Here is a 12,092-nt window from a genome sequence, read left to right on the forward strand (position 1 = left end):
CAAAGGGGATTATTATGTTGGCTAATCAAATCTGAGATCAATATGTTTGCAAACTTGCCAAAGCATGATGCTCAGATGGGCAAAAGCGTGTGCCCATTATGGTGTTCTGAGTGTTTTCTGATACGAATCCTGTTTCTCTCAAGGAAAAAAATGTTTGCCAGATGCTTTTGTTTTTTTCTTGTTAAATGAGAGTTCTCTGGTTCCAATCCTATTTTGCTCTCAAGGAGAAAAGAAAAAATGTTTGCAAGATGCATTTGTTTGTCTTGCCAAATGAGTTCGGACAAAGACTAGCCAGATTGTAATAACCCAAATAATAATTAAAAAAAAAAAAATTCCCGTGACGCACGTGTCGACACAGGCGCCTGCCACTCTGCCCTCCTCCTCCTCTTCTTATTCTTCCCCTTCCCTTGCCGTGCACGCCATCTCTCCTCTTCTTATCCCCTTCCCATCACCGTAGACACCTAGATTCTTTCCCCCCCATTTCTCCTCCTCCACCGCATTGCCTCTCTCCCTCTCTCTCGTGGTTGCCGACGCCGGAGCCGACAGCCTCGGAGCCGTCGAAGCCCGGACCGAGAGCATTCGAGCTTGCCGACCAACCCCTCTCTTTCTCGGTAAGCCTTCCCCCCTGCCATTAATGCTGTAGTATAACCCCCCTCGCCGTCGTCGGAGTCCACGGCGGCCAATGACCTCGTGTCTAGCCGCCGATCCGAGGAGCGCCAGTGGAGGAAGAGAAGCCCACTCTGGGCTTCGGGCCCTCTTTGAGGAGAGGAGGCGCCTCCATGGCCGTCGACCATGGAGCGCTGCTCGTCGCTGTCGGCCCTCCTCCTCCCCTCTTTCCTTCTTCTTTCCCTTTTTCCCCCTTTTACTTACCCGTCGGTCTCGTGGCCATCGCCGGCCTCGTGGTCGTGTCGTCGGCCTCGCACTGCGCCGCCGGCCTCGTGCCGCGCCGCCGCAGCCCCGCAACCTCGTGGACCCCTCTCTCCGCCTCGACCTCCTTCCATCAGGAGGAGATAGGGTGGAGGGGTGGGGGTTTAACCCCCACCCATTTCCTCCTTAGTGGGCTGCAGCCCACTAATCTGGTGTTGGGGTGGGTTGCAAGCCGCAGCCCACCAGCTCGGTCTGGGTGGGCTGCAGGCCACAGCCCACCTAGCCTTGGATCCGGGTGGGCTGCAGGCTGCAGCCCATTAGCCCATTGTTGGGTGGGCTGCAGTCTGCAGCCCACTATTCAACCTTGATGGGCTATGGCTGGGCCCCCAGCCCACCAAGGCCCTATTGCTTTTTGGGTTGGGTTTGAGCCTACCCATTGCCTCTAGCCTAGCCCATTTGGGGCCATTTGGACCCTATAACCCTGCTTATCTTTTCCACCTGATTTGATTAGCTTGATCCCTCGTAATGATCATGTGAATTTTGGGATAACATAAGACTCCTAGGAGACCCTTAACTCATGTATTTTACCAAACATAAATGCGCTAATAAGATAATTAATTCTATTAGTTCGCTAATCTTACGTATGGCTTACTTGCGTGAATTAATAGGATTGACACCGTATGAGGAGGATTTTGGGCTTCCGGAGGAGCCGGCTAGCTGACGAGTTTTACCATACTGTGAAGACCCCCCAGGCGAGTAGAGTTATACAAATCTAGAATAACATAATTACAGTCATTATACCTGTCATGACACTGTAGGAAATGTCAGTATTAATGCATGCAGTTAGTACACTATGTTATATCCTTGCATATGTGATTATTGATAACTTGCTCATCATAACATTATGAAAATATTAATGTAGCATAAACATTAGTGCGAAAATGCTTTACATGTGTCCTGTATGGTATACCATTGCATAGATATATGATTGCTGTGAATATAGAATGTAATGATCATGATGACTATAACATGCTTTATACACTCATAGACACTGCACCACTTCTACCTATTATTAGTAGTCGAATTCTGACTATGCAGTACCCTTACTCACTCAGCCCAGGGTTAAGGGTAGAGTGTATCTTATATAACTATACTATTAGCGGCCTACACCTGAGGTCGGGAAGCCTGTGTGGTATTTAGGTAATTATACTGCATAGTTAGGACTAGATTATGATGATAGAAGAATATGATTGTGAGGCGGGGATATAACTCTAGCGGTACCCGACGACGTAGGGTTAGGGCGTCTGTGGATGAGCCAAGGGCTCCTGATTCTCCCGCTGAGAGCGGTGATGATTTAGAGAGAGTGAGATACGGGCTTACGACTAGGGTCCTTAGTCTGATAGCCATAGACAACCGATCACATATAGTGTCGCCATACACGTGTAGGTGACATTACCGCTAGATGTGTATATATCCCCCCTCGATGTATGAGATGATGGATGATTATGTGATGGATGATTGTTTCATGAGAGTATTTACCCTGTGTGGTGAATAGCTCGATGAGCGATGATAAGTATGATTAATGCTTTGGTAGGCATGAGATGACTAAACTGCTATTTTATTGCTATGCATAACATGTAAAACCTATGATTGAGATGTGTACGAATAAGAGATTGTATCAAGCTTTATATCTGTGTAAACTTATCATGATACGTTTAGGAATTAGCATGTTCCAGGATAGTGATTGGTAATCTTTATCAATTGCATTGACTTAGTAAATTGTGGTAAGTCACTTCAATAAGCATATCGTTATCGTTAGCAAATATAGGCATACATTGGATATACACATGTGATGTCATTATTTTAGATTGTATGGATCCTACTCGCTGGGCTGTAAGCTCACCTCTCGTGGCGGTATTATTTCAGAGCTAAGGGACGCAGGTGTGGGTAGCGAGGAGTGGCTGCTTTTCCTTTTCAATACGTATATTAGTTGTATTAAGCCCCTACGAGGGTGTGATGATGATGTTATATTTTGGACTTTAGTATAGTATTTTGGATGTATATTTGGAAGGCTTGTTGTGGCCTGTGGAACTTGTATCCGGACTCTTGTAGTTGAGTTTATTTATGGTGAAATTGTGCTGTTGTGTGCCTTGTGAAATCCTTGTACTGACAGGTTATGTGATGCACCGCGTGGAAGGATTTACCCACGCGGTTTATACGTGTATTTAGAGGTTTGGGTGTTTCACAGATGATGTGAACTACCCAAACGTAATTGATATTTTGTCACAATGGGGCGTTGGGAGGTGGGTGGGGAGAGGGGTGGGGGCTAAGGAGTGGGAAGAGGAGGATGTAAGGGAAGATGGGAAGAAGGTCTAGGAAAGCTTAGAAAAATGAGGAGGGGTCGAATGTACAGTGTAATTTATAAATTTTTCAAAATTTAGAGCCAGCATAAATAAATGGAAATCAACATCAGAAATACTCATTCTAGATCAATTTGACGACACGAAAAGAGATCAAATATATGAAAAACACCAATAGGAAGGATCGATTCAATGAAGGAAAACTAATTAATGATCTCTCTCTAAAACCCTAAATCCCGCTCTCCAATCTCTTTTCCCCTCTCCTATGGTGCCATCGTCCTTCAATGATAGCAACCGAGACGAGGCCCTCACCAGCAATGACATTGTGAGTGCTTTCGATTACTTTGATTTGGGGCAATAAACTTCCTTGTCTACCCCTTCACCATCTCTTTTCTCTAACCGCCTCCTCCCATCGGAGTCACTGTTGTCACCTTCCCTTGTCTTCGCCCTCCTCTTTCCTCTTCCTCTTCTTCTTCTTCTTCAACCTATTTTTGCTTTGACTAGTGCATTGTAGAAGATAGAGCGAGCCGTGTATCTCAACTAATCTTGATTTGAAGATTAAAATCTCCGATCTAGGCATGATGAGATGGTGAGAATGATGGGAGAAAACGAGAGAAGGAAGGAGATTTCGGTATTCTATGAATTATTCAGTATATTATAACAAAATATTCTTTCGCTACGTTGCTGGTATTGTTCCAATTAACTCAGGATGTTAAATAAAAAATATAGAGAAAAAGAAGAGGTCGGATTATAAAAAATTCAAAGATAGAAGTGTGAATCACAAAATAGGTAAATATATTGTGTGATTTATAAATTTTCTAAAATTTAGAGCCATATCAGCATAAATAAATGCAAATCAACATCAGAAGTACTCATTTCATATAATGACACAAAGGGATCAAATATACAAAAAAACACCATAGTATAGGTGTAAATGAGTCGAGCTTGAGCAAGTCAGCTCTAACTTAAGCTTGACTCAAAATTTATTTAAGCATAGTTTGATATTTAGGCTTGACTCAACTCAAGTCGAGCTAGCCCGAGCCTAAGCCGAGCTTGAGCTTGAGTTTTAGCCTAATTGGAGGAGGAGGTCGAAAGAGGAGGAGTAGGATGAGGAGGCCGATAGAGAGGGAGATGGGGAGGATGTCGGAGTGGTATGGTGGTGGCGGTGGTGATGGATTTGAAAAGAATATATATTTAAATATAGAGGAAAGAGAAAGAAAAGAGAGGGAGAGAGATAGAGGAGTGGTTCATCAGACTCGGAGTGGTACGGTAGTTGTGATGGATTTAAAGAGATTATATGTACAAGGGAATTTCTATAAATCACATCCTATATTTTATTTATTTTGTGAGTCATACTTCGTCTTTACAAATTTTGTACTCCGAACCCTTATTTTTTTTATAATTCTCATTTAACACATTGACATTATTTTGATTAACTCATATTGACCAAATTATTAGAATATCTCTCTACCATTTTCATTCATCTTTTCCAACCATCTCCTCCCGTTGTCGCCACCATCTTATCTCATCTTCCCCCTTCTTTTTCTTCCTCTACCTACCCTTGCTTCGATTGATTTAGTCTTCCTTTACCTCCCTTTAAATCCCCCCTTCTCTATCTCTATTTAATAATCATATAATTAGTTCCTTGCTGATTTATTAGATTATTATTAAAGGGAGGAAGATGAGGAAGATGAGAGGATGAAGAAAACAATAGTAATTTAGATATTTATAAATTATCATTTATATTATAACAAAATAATCTTTCCTTAGTACTGTCCAAGTTAACCCAATGCATCAAATAATAATTAAAAGAAATTTAAATTGAATACCAAAATAAGTTTAGTCTCAGGTGCTCAAGCTCAAGTCGAGCCCAAGCTTCAGCAGAGTCTGAGTCCGAGTCTAGCTCGAGCTGCTCGTAACAAGGATGGTTATAGTGAAAGAAAACTGAGGATCTCTCTTTAAAGCCCTAAATCCGCTCTCCAATCTCTTCTCCTCTCTTCCATGGCGTCGTCCTCCGACGATAGCGACCGAGACGAAGCCCTTGATGAAGACATGGAGGCCCTGCGGCGAGCCTGCTTGCTCACCGGCAACGACCCCGCGAGCGCCTTCGATGACTCCGATTCGGGGTCCGACTCCGGCGGCAGCAGCAGCGGTATTGACGACGTCGGTCTGCTCCGCCGCCTCCAGGAGCGGTTCCCCTCGTCCTCGTCGGCCGTCGAATTGCCGCCCTTCATCAAGCCACTGTGTGCACGGCATCCGCAGGATTCTGACGAGGAAGACGATTTCGAGATCTTGCGTGCGATCCAGAGGAGGTTTTCTAGCTATGAGAACGGTGAGTTATCCGATTGGTTTTAATATTTTATGCGTGTTTTGGGTTTAGGTTTAGGAGATGCCTGGAAGAACTAAATTTAGAATCGACGCTGATAGAGAACTATTCATACAATGTTAGATTTTCGTATGAAGGAACACTAATTTTCTCCCTAATTTGCAGTGTTCATGAAAATAGTATTGTGTTCTGCAATCATCAAAATCTTAAGGATACGTTTATCTTTTTCAATATGATATTGACATCTTTAACAGTTTCCAAAAGAATTTTGAATGATTAGCTTTGCAGAAAATTAATTTTCCCATGTTGTCACTATCTGTATTTGGTGAGCAACAAGAAATCAAATTACATTATGCTACGAAGTATGAACTACCCTAGGTTACATTCTCATGTTTGCGTTGCTAATAATGGTGTGGAACATTTTAATCATTTTAGGTTCTAGAAGGGTAATTATATTTGAGAAATTCATTGCAGACAGCTCTTTGCATATTGAAATAGATGATATATTTCATAGCCCTCTTCCTAACTCCTCATTTTCTTTCCATTTTTTTGTACAAGATTGTCTGACTAAGAAGACTGAATTCAGTAAACAAATATTTATTGTTGAAAACCTTTTCTTGTAGATCCTCTACGAAGGACATCTGGAAGTTCTGTTCTAGAAGCTGAAGTGATTGGCATTGATATGTCTGGCCCAGATACTCCTAAAAACTATAGGGCTGTGAGCGAAGAGTATCTTGGTTCTGCTTCCACTGAAGCATGCTCTGAGGAAAATGAAGCTTGCACTTTAAATGCAGGGTCTCTTGCACATTCTCAGTTCCCAAAGTCTGCACAGATCTTTGTTGATGTCATCAAGAAGAATAGATCATGTCAGAAATTCATCAGGAGGAAGCTGATTGAAATAGAAGCAAAGATTGAAGAAAACAAGGACTTGAAAGAGCGTGTTAGATGTCTAATGGAGTTTCATATTGCCTGCAAAAGGAGAGTGGGGCATATTTTATCTCAGAAGAATGATCCTCGTGTCAGGTTAATCTCAGTTCAGAAGCCAAGGGAGGCACACAATCATAAGGTATTTTTAAACTTTTACTAATATTAGCTTCTCTATCGCTGTTGTTGACTGTTATAAGTAGAAGGATTGAGTTCTGTGTAACAACAGTATCCTTTTAGTATCATTGCATGTTTTCTTGCTACATTAGTGATTATTCATTTAGTGCTTAATTGTTGGCTAACATGATTTTACATAGCATATGCGCCTTTTGGTTCACTTTTCTTGATATTCAAATTTTCATGTGTTTTGAGATGAATATAATTAAACATGCATACATTTGTCTAAGGATTTGATTTCATAGAGTATTTTGATAAATACTAGTTGTGTTTGTTCCTTGATTCTCTTTCTCTGACAGCTCATTTTGTGCATTTTGGACCTTGATGAAGAAAAAGCTGTGTCAGCTGATAGAGTATTGTTCTTTTGCAGACTACATGTAAGAAATTACCTGCCTTATGTTTTGGCCCTGCTGAAAACTCTCATGTTTCAAAATATAAGATGGTGTTAAAGCAATTTCCCCTCTCTCTTCATAAACATTCATGGTCAAACAAAGAAAAGGAGAAGCTTGCTAAAGGAATCAAGCAACAATATCAAGAAATGCTGCTTTTAAGATCTATGGATGTCCAAAGGTAATCTCTCTATCTTTGACACACACACACACACGTGTGCACAGGATAATGCCAATTTCTATTTTATGTGAGTTCTGGTTGGTCACTTGGCTCTAAAGAAGCAACAATTAATGGCAACATTTGTTAATTTTTTTTAACCACATTTTTTTATTGCAGTAATGAAGAGGGACTCACTGGTTCAGGTTTCATGGTTGCACTGTCGGCCAGTGATTTTGAAGTCACGCCTGAACAAATCAGATCATTCCTACCATTAGTTAATTGGGATCGATTGGCTTCGATGTATCTACCAGGCCGTTCTGGTGAGGAGTGTAAAGCAAGGTATTTCTTGTTTCTTGAAGTGCCCTTTTCTTATAAGTAGCACCCAACTCACTTGTTATCATCCAGGTGGCTTAACTGTGATGATCCATTGATTAATAACAATCCCTGGACCGTACTGGAGGATAAGAAGCTTTTATTTATTGTCCAAGAGAGGGGAGTTTATAATTGGATCAATATTTCCATTGCACTCGGTACACATAGAACTCCCTTTCAATGCCTTGCACGTTATCAACGAAGTCTTAATCCTCATATCTTGAACAAGGATTGGACAGAAGATGAAGATATCAAGCTCCGTGCTGCTGTAGAAACTTTTGGTGATGAAAATTGGCAGCTTGTAGCTTCTAATCTTGAAGGTCGTACAGGGCCTCAATGTTCTAATAGGTAAAAGGTCCAGAACTTTATTTGTAATCTTATTTGAAGGGAAATGCTTGACGTAAGATTTCTGATAATAGGTCCAACTGTAACTTAATTTATTTTATTATTTGTGGATATTTTTTAATTCTAACATACAGGTCTCACCACTATCGCACCTATGTAGGTGGAGAAAATCCTTAATCCCGGGTAAAAGAAAGGTGGGGAGATGGTCTGTGGATGAGGACAAGCGCCTCAAAGTAGCAGTAATGCTTTTTGGGGCCAAGAACTGGTATAAAATTGCTCAGTTTGCCCCTGGTCGGACTCAGGTTCAGTGCAGGGAAAGGTAGGATACAGTTGTCTTGGTCACAGTTTTATTAATTTAGTCAAAACTAAGGTTATATTCTTGTGACAGATGGCACAATTGTCTAGATCCATCCTTAAATCTACATGCGTGGTCTGCGGAAGAGGATTCCAAGTTGTTAGATGCAATAAGCGAGCATGGGTATTGTTGGTCCAAGATTGCAACTTGCATTCCTGGACGAACCGATAGTCAGTGTAGGAGGTAGATGAGCAACATGTCATCTTTTTATTTACTTAGTATCCCAATCATATTTAAATTTTGCTTTGATGATTCTATCATGCACTAGTAAGATATCAGCTTCAGAATGCATGCTCGTATTAAAGTATTTGTATATGCAGGAGATGGAAGGTTTTACTTCCCCATGAAGTACCTTTACTTCAAGCTGCCAGACAAGTGAAGAGAACTGCTCTCATATCTAATTTTGTAGATCGGGAGAGCGAACGACCATTAATTGGTCCTAATGACTTCACCCCGCTCCTAAATCCTGAAGTAATTAATACTGCTGTGAAGAAGACATCAAGGTACTGTCACCTTGGATGACTAGGCATTGTTTCTGTAGATACACTGTATCTTTATTTATTCTTATTTCCATATGGAAGTTTGATAATTGGAATGTTGTTCTGCTGTCAATAGTACAGTGACAAACCAAAGAACGCTAGAGTTAAGTCCAAGAAAGCACTTAAAGGAAATTCATCAGCAGATGGTGTGGTGGAATCTTCGCCTGGTATTTCTAATGATTCAGCCCTTGTATGTGGTTCAGATTCTCATGCAACAGCTGGAGGTAACATTAAGAGGTCTAGGACAACAACCTCTAGGTACTGTGAGCTGAAGTCACCTGATTTTGCTTGTATTCTGAAATTTGTGCTCCTTAATCTCATTAGCCTTTTGTGTTTCCTATCTTACAGAGGTAGATGCTTTAAAAAGTTGGCATCTAAATCTCAAGTTGAAGAAAAGTTAACGGCAGGTGGCATAGTAAACTCTTCTGGCGATACTTCTCATGCTAATGTATCTCTTGTGCACAATATAAACACTGATACCCCTGAAGATAGGAACCTAAACAAGAAAAGGAGAAAAACTTCAAGGTACTATTGCTATCCATTTTTTGTTGGATTTCTTTTGACGTTTTATGTATTTCTTAGTGACAATCAACCAAAGAAATTAAGAGTTGAATCTAGTAAATCTGTGGGAGATGATCTTACTGTAAATATGGTTAGTTCTTCTGCTGATGTGGATTCATCTGCCTTGTTGCTTAGTGGAAATTCTGATGTTGCAAATGGGAGCAAGAAGAGGAAAAGGAAGACCAACATCAAGGTACTCTTGTTTGCAGGCCTGTTTTTATCTTTTTCTAAAGGGAATTGCATTTCAGTGGAATTAATTTCTTAAATTTACAATTATCATCAAGGCTTAAATGCTCACTCAAACGAAATGCTAACTTTGCTGATGTTTAAAATGTAAAATTAATTTATGTCATATGGGTCATTTGAAAATTTAGAACAAGTAGGCTGGAAAGAGAGGACACCTGGGTATGAAAGATTTATAGATTGGTTTTTGCTCTTGTTGTCATATGACATCCCGGGCATGCCCAAATTTTCTTTTTTGTCATTTTGGAATGTGTGTTTGTGACCACATTTTTGTATTTTATTTGCAATACAGTCCAAATCGTCCCAAGTGCAAAGCTGAAGCACATGGATCTTGCAAATTAGCATGAGGGGTCTATTGCGCTTGATGTAAAATTTCTCAGTGCAGAGGCTTATACCAATGCAGAGTTTGGCGAGGCACGATGCGATGCAACCATTACTGTTGAAGCTAGAAGATATAATATCTGTCCTCATGCATGTGGAACTCCCCCCTCTTTCTCATGCGCAGACACAAAACTGCAGCCTTCACATGAAAAGAAAGAGAAAAGAACCAAAAAAATGGGGGAAACCCTAATAATATCCTCTTCCTTTCTCTTAGGTAAGAACCATAATCTCTTCTCATTCGGAGGTTCTTCCTTTAATATCTCTTGATATGATACTCTCCTACTTAGTTCTAATGAGGTTGTTAACAGGGAATGAAGAGAACATTGTTGAGGATCGCTCAGAGTGAGCATTGTGAGAGAAGGAAAAATTCTGGATGTTTCTTAGGGTTTTGCAAGCAAAGGTAGGTGATTTACATGAAAAGGGAAGAGGCACGTGGAGCATAAAGGTATTGTGATTATGCACCGCTTCATGTGTTTATGTTGATCTAGGATCATAGCATTACCATGCTATCAACTATCGAGCATTAAACAACCGTAGTACGATATTTTCTTTTTAGTTATAAGCATTCCTCAAATGTAGATGGAACATTGTTCTTCTTGACGTTAATAAACCGGTGAAAGGAGATTGCATATTAGATGGTATCATGATGATTGTGTTGTAAAAATAACACCTCATAGTTGATATTTACAATAGTATAGCATGTATTATATGTACATTTGTGTGATGATGTGATGTTTGTGCTGAAGTTTTTGCGATAAATAGCATAATTGCATATTTAAGGCGTATGTTAAAATAAATGTATTTTTGCTTAGAATATAATGACAGGTGCATGCTGAAACTTCGAAATCTAAGAAAGAAAATTTGATAAATGCTTCCAAATACTACATATTAGGACATAATCATATCACATGTAGTTATCATTACTTTTCTAAGAAAACACACTTATTTACTATGTATACCTTTAATTTCTACATCTTAACCAATGAAAAGGAGATAATATTGTCTACAGTAATTGATGTCTAGGATACTGTGGGTGAGTATGGGTTCATGGGTGGTCAAGACCAACTGCGTGTCCTGGATGCTTCAAGCCAAAAGAGGCAAGATTCGACTTATAGTAGCATGAGTAAGGTCGTAAGATTAGATGATCAAATTCACATGAGATACTATCAAAGATATATTGCTAGGGTATGCTAAACACTCAACTCTAGTATTGTGATACAATAATATTCTAACTCATGAAGTTTCTTTACACATAATATATGATGAGAGGAATTAGAATGTGAAAATTTATTTTCTTTTTGTTTGCAAGTATTCATTCTTGAGAGATTATTACATTTACTTGTTGATCTAAAACGGCTTGTGAAACATGTTGACAGAGAATTTGAATACATTATTATGCAAGCACTTGTCATTGAGTAAATCTTTTTGAAATTTTTGCTAGCGTTATATATATGCTGGGGTGTTGGTTCATTATGAATGCAAGTGTCAGTTGTTAGCTCATTAGACACTTTCTGTCTTTTTTTTTTCAGATGCATATGAAACATGGACTGCAAAATGCAAGCGAAGGAATAGAGTTTGGTTGTTCTATGTTTGGTATTTTTTTCAGAGAGTTTGGTTCTTCTATGTTGATTGCTCCATTGTAGATTATCATGAATAATGATTTTGTTAGTTTTTTTTCACCATTGAAAAACTTGTAATAAATGTATGATTCTTGACTTAATTTTTGAATGGATGGTGGTTAAGTTTGATGGTTAAATTTCTTTACAGTGGAGTTAATCATTTGTTTAATGATGATATATTATCAAGTTGTGGAGCTCCTGTGGCGATTAGAATTAGAGGATTCATTCCCTCTCTGAATTTGGTGTGTGACATGTGCTGCAGGCATAATTCCAGCTTCATTTATATGGCTGGGTGGAGCTAGACACACCTCCTCCTTAATAGATTGTGAAAGGATTTTATTGGGATAATTTTCTTTAGAAAAATGTTGATAGTTCGGGGGGGGGGGGGGGGGGGGGGGGTGAAAAGAATATATATATATATATATAAATATAATTTCCTTCTTGATTTAAGATTATGAATGGATACAGTGTATT

General features: G+C 39.7%; 1 protein-coding gene across 3 annotated transcripts; it reads left to right on the forward strand.

Annotated features, from left to right (window-relative positions):
• Positions 1 to 5,193: 5,193 nt before the first annotated feature.
• Positions 5,194 to 11,741, forward strand: LOC140776445 (uncharacterized). 3 transcript variants are annotated; one of them, XM_073120156.1, is made up of 15 exons: positions 5,194 to 5,559; positions 6,177 to 6,619; positions 7,025 to 7,224; positions 7,381 to 7,542; positions 7,609 to 7,923; positions 8,081 to 8,239; positions 8,309 to 8,458; positions 8,596 to 8,778; positions 8,896 to 9,072; positions 9,163 to 9,339; positions 9,511 to 9,568; positions 9,911 to 10,032; positions 10,124 to 10,213; positions 10,308 to 10,444; positions 11,529 to 11,741. In XM_073120156.1, exons 1-12 carry the CDS (start codon positions 5,229 to 5,231, stop codon positions 9,935 to 9,937), a joined length of 2,382 nt encoding a protein of 793 aa, XP_072976257.1. In that variant the 5' UTR covers positions 5,194 to 5,228; the 3' UTR covers positions 9,938 to 10,032; positions 10,124 to 10,213; positions 10,308 to 10,444; positions 11,529 to 11,741. The 3 variants fall into 3 exon arrangements, with proteins under 3 accessions (XP_072976257.1, XP_072976256.1, XP_072976258.1); XM_073120155.1 differs by having other exon boundaries at positions 9,911 to 10,213; XM_073120157.1 differs by lacking the exons at positions 9,911 to 10,032; positions 10,124 to 10,213; positions 10,308 to 10,444; positions 11,529 to 11,741 and having other exon boundaries at positions 8,891 to 9,072.
• Positions 11,742 to 12,092: the final 351 nt, after the last annotated feature.

Source organism: Typha angustifolia, chromosome 14 (assembly GCF_048772165.1).
Source record: "Typha angustifolia cultivar Huaian chromosome 14, ASM4877216v1, whole genome shotgun sequence".
NCBI lineage: Eukaryota > Viridiplantae > Streptophyta > Magnoliopsida > Poales > Typhaceae > Typha > Typha angustifolia.

What these genes read in the sequence shown, in the direction of transcription:
- LOC140776445 (XM_073120155.1), top strand. Translation starts at nt 5,229, where the DNA reads ATGGCGTCGTCCTCCGACGATAGCGACCGAGACGAAGCCCTTGATGAA. An exon ending in GGGCCTCAATGTTCTAATAG is followed by an intron (nt 7,924 to 8,080) that starts GTAAAAGGTCCA and finishes GCACCTATGTAG; the next exon opens with GTGGAGAAAATCCTTAATCC. An exon ending in TCTAGGACAACAACCTCTAG is followed by an intron (nt 9,073 to 9,162) that starts GTACTGTGAGCT and finishes CCTATCTTACAG; the next exon opens with AGGTAGATGCTTTAAAAAGT.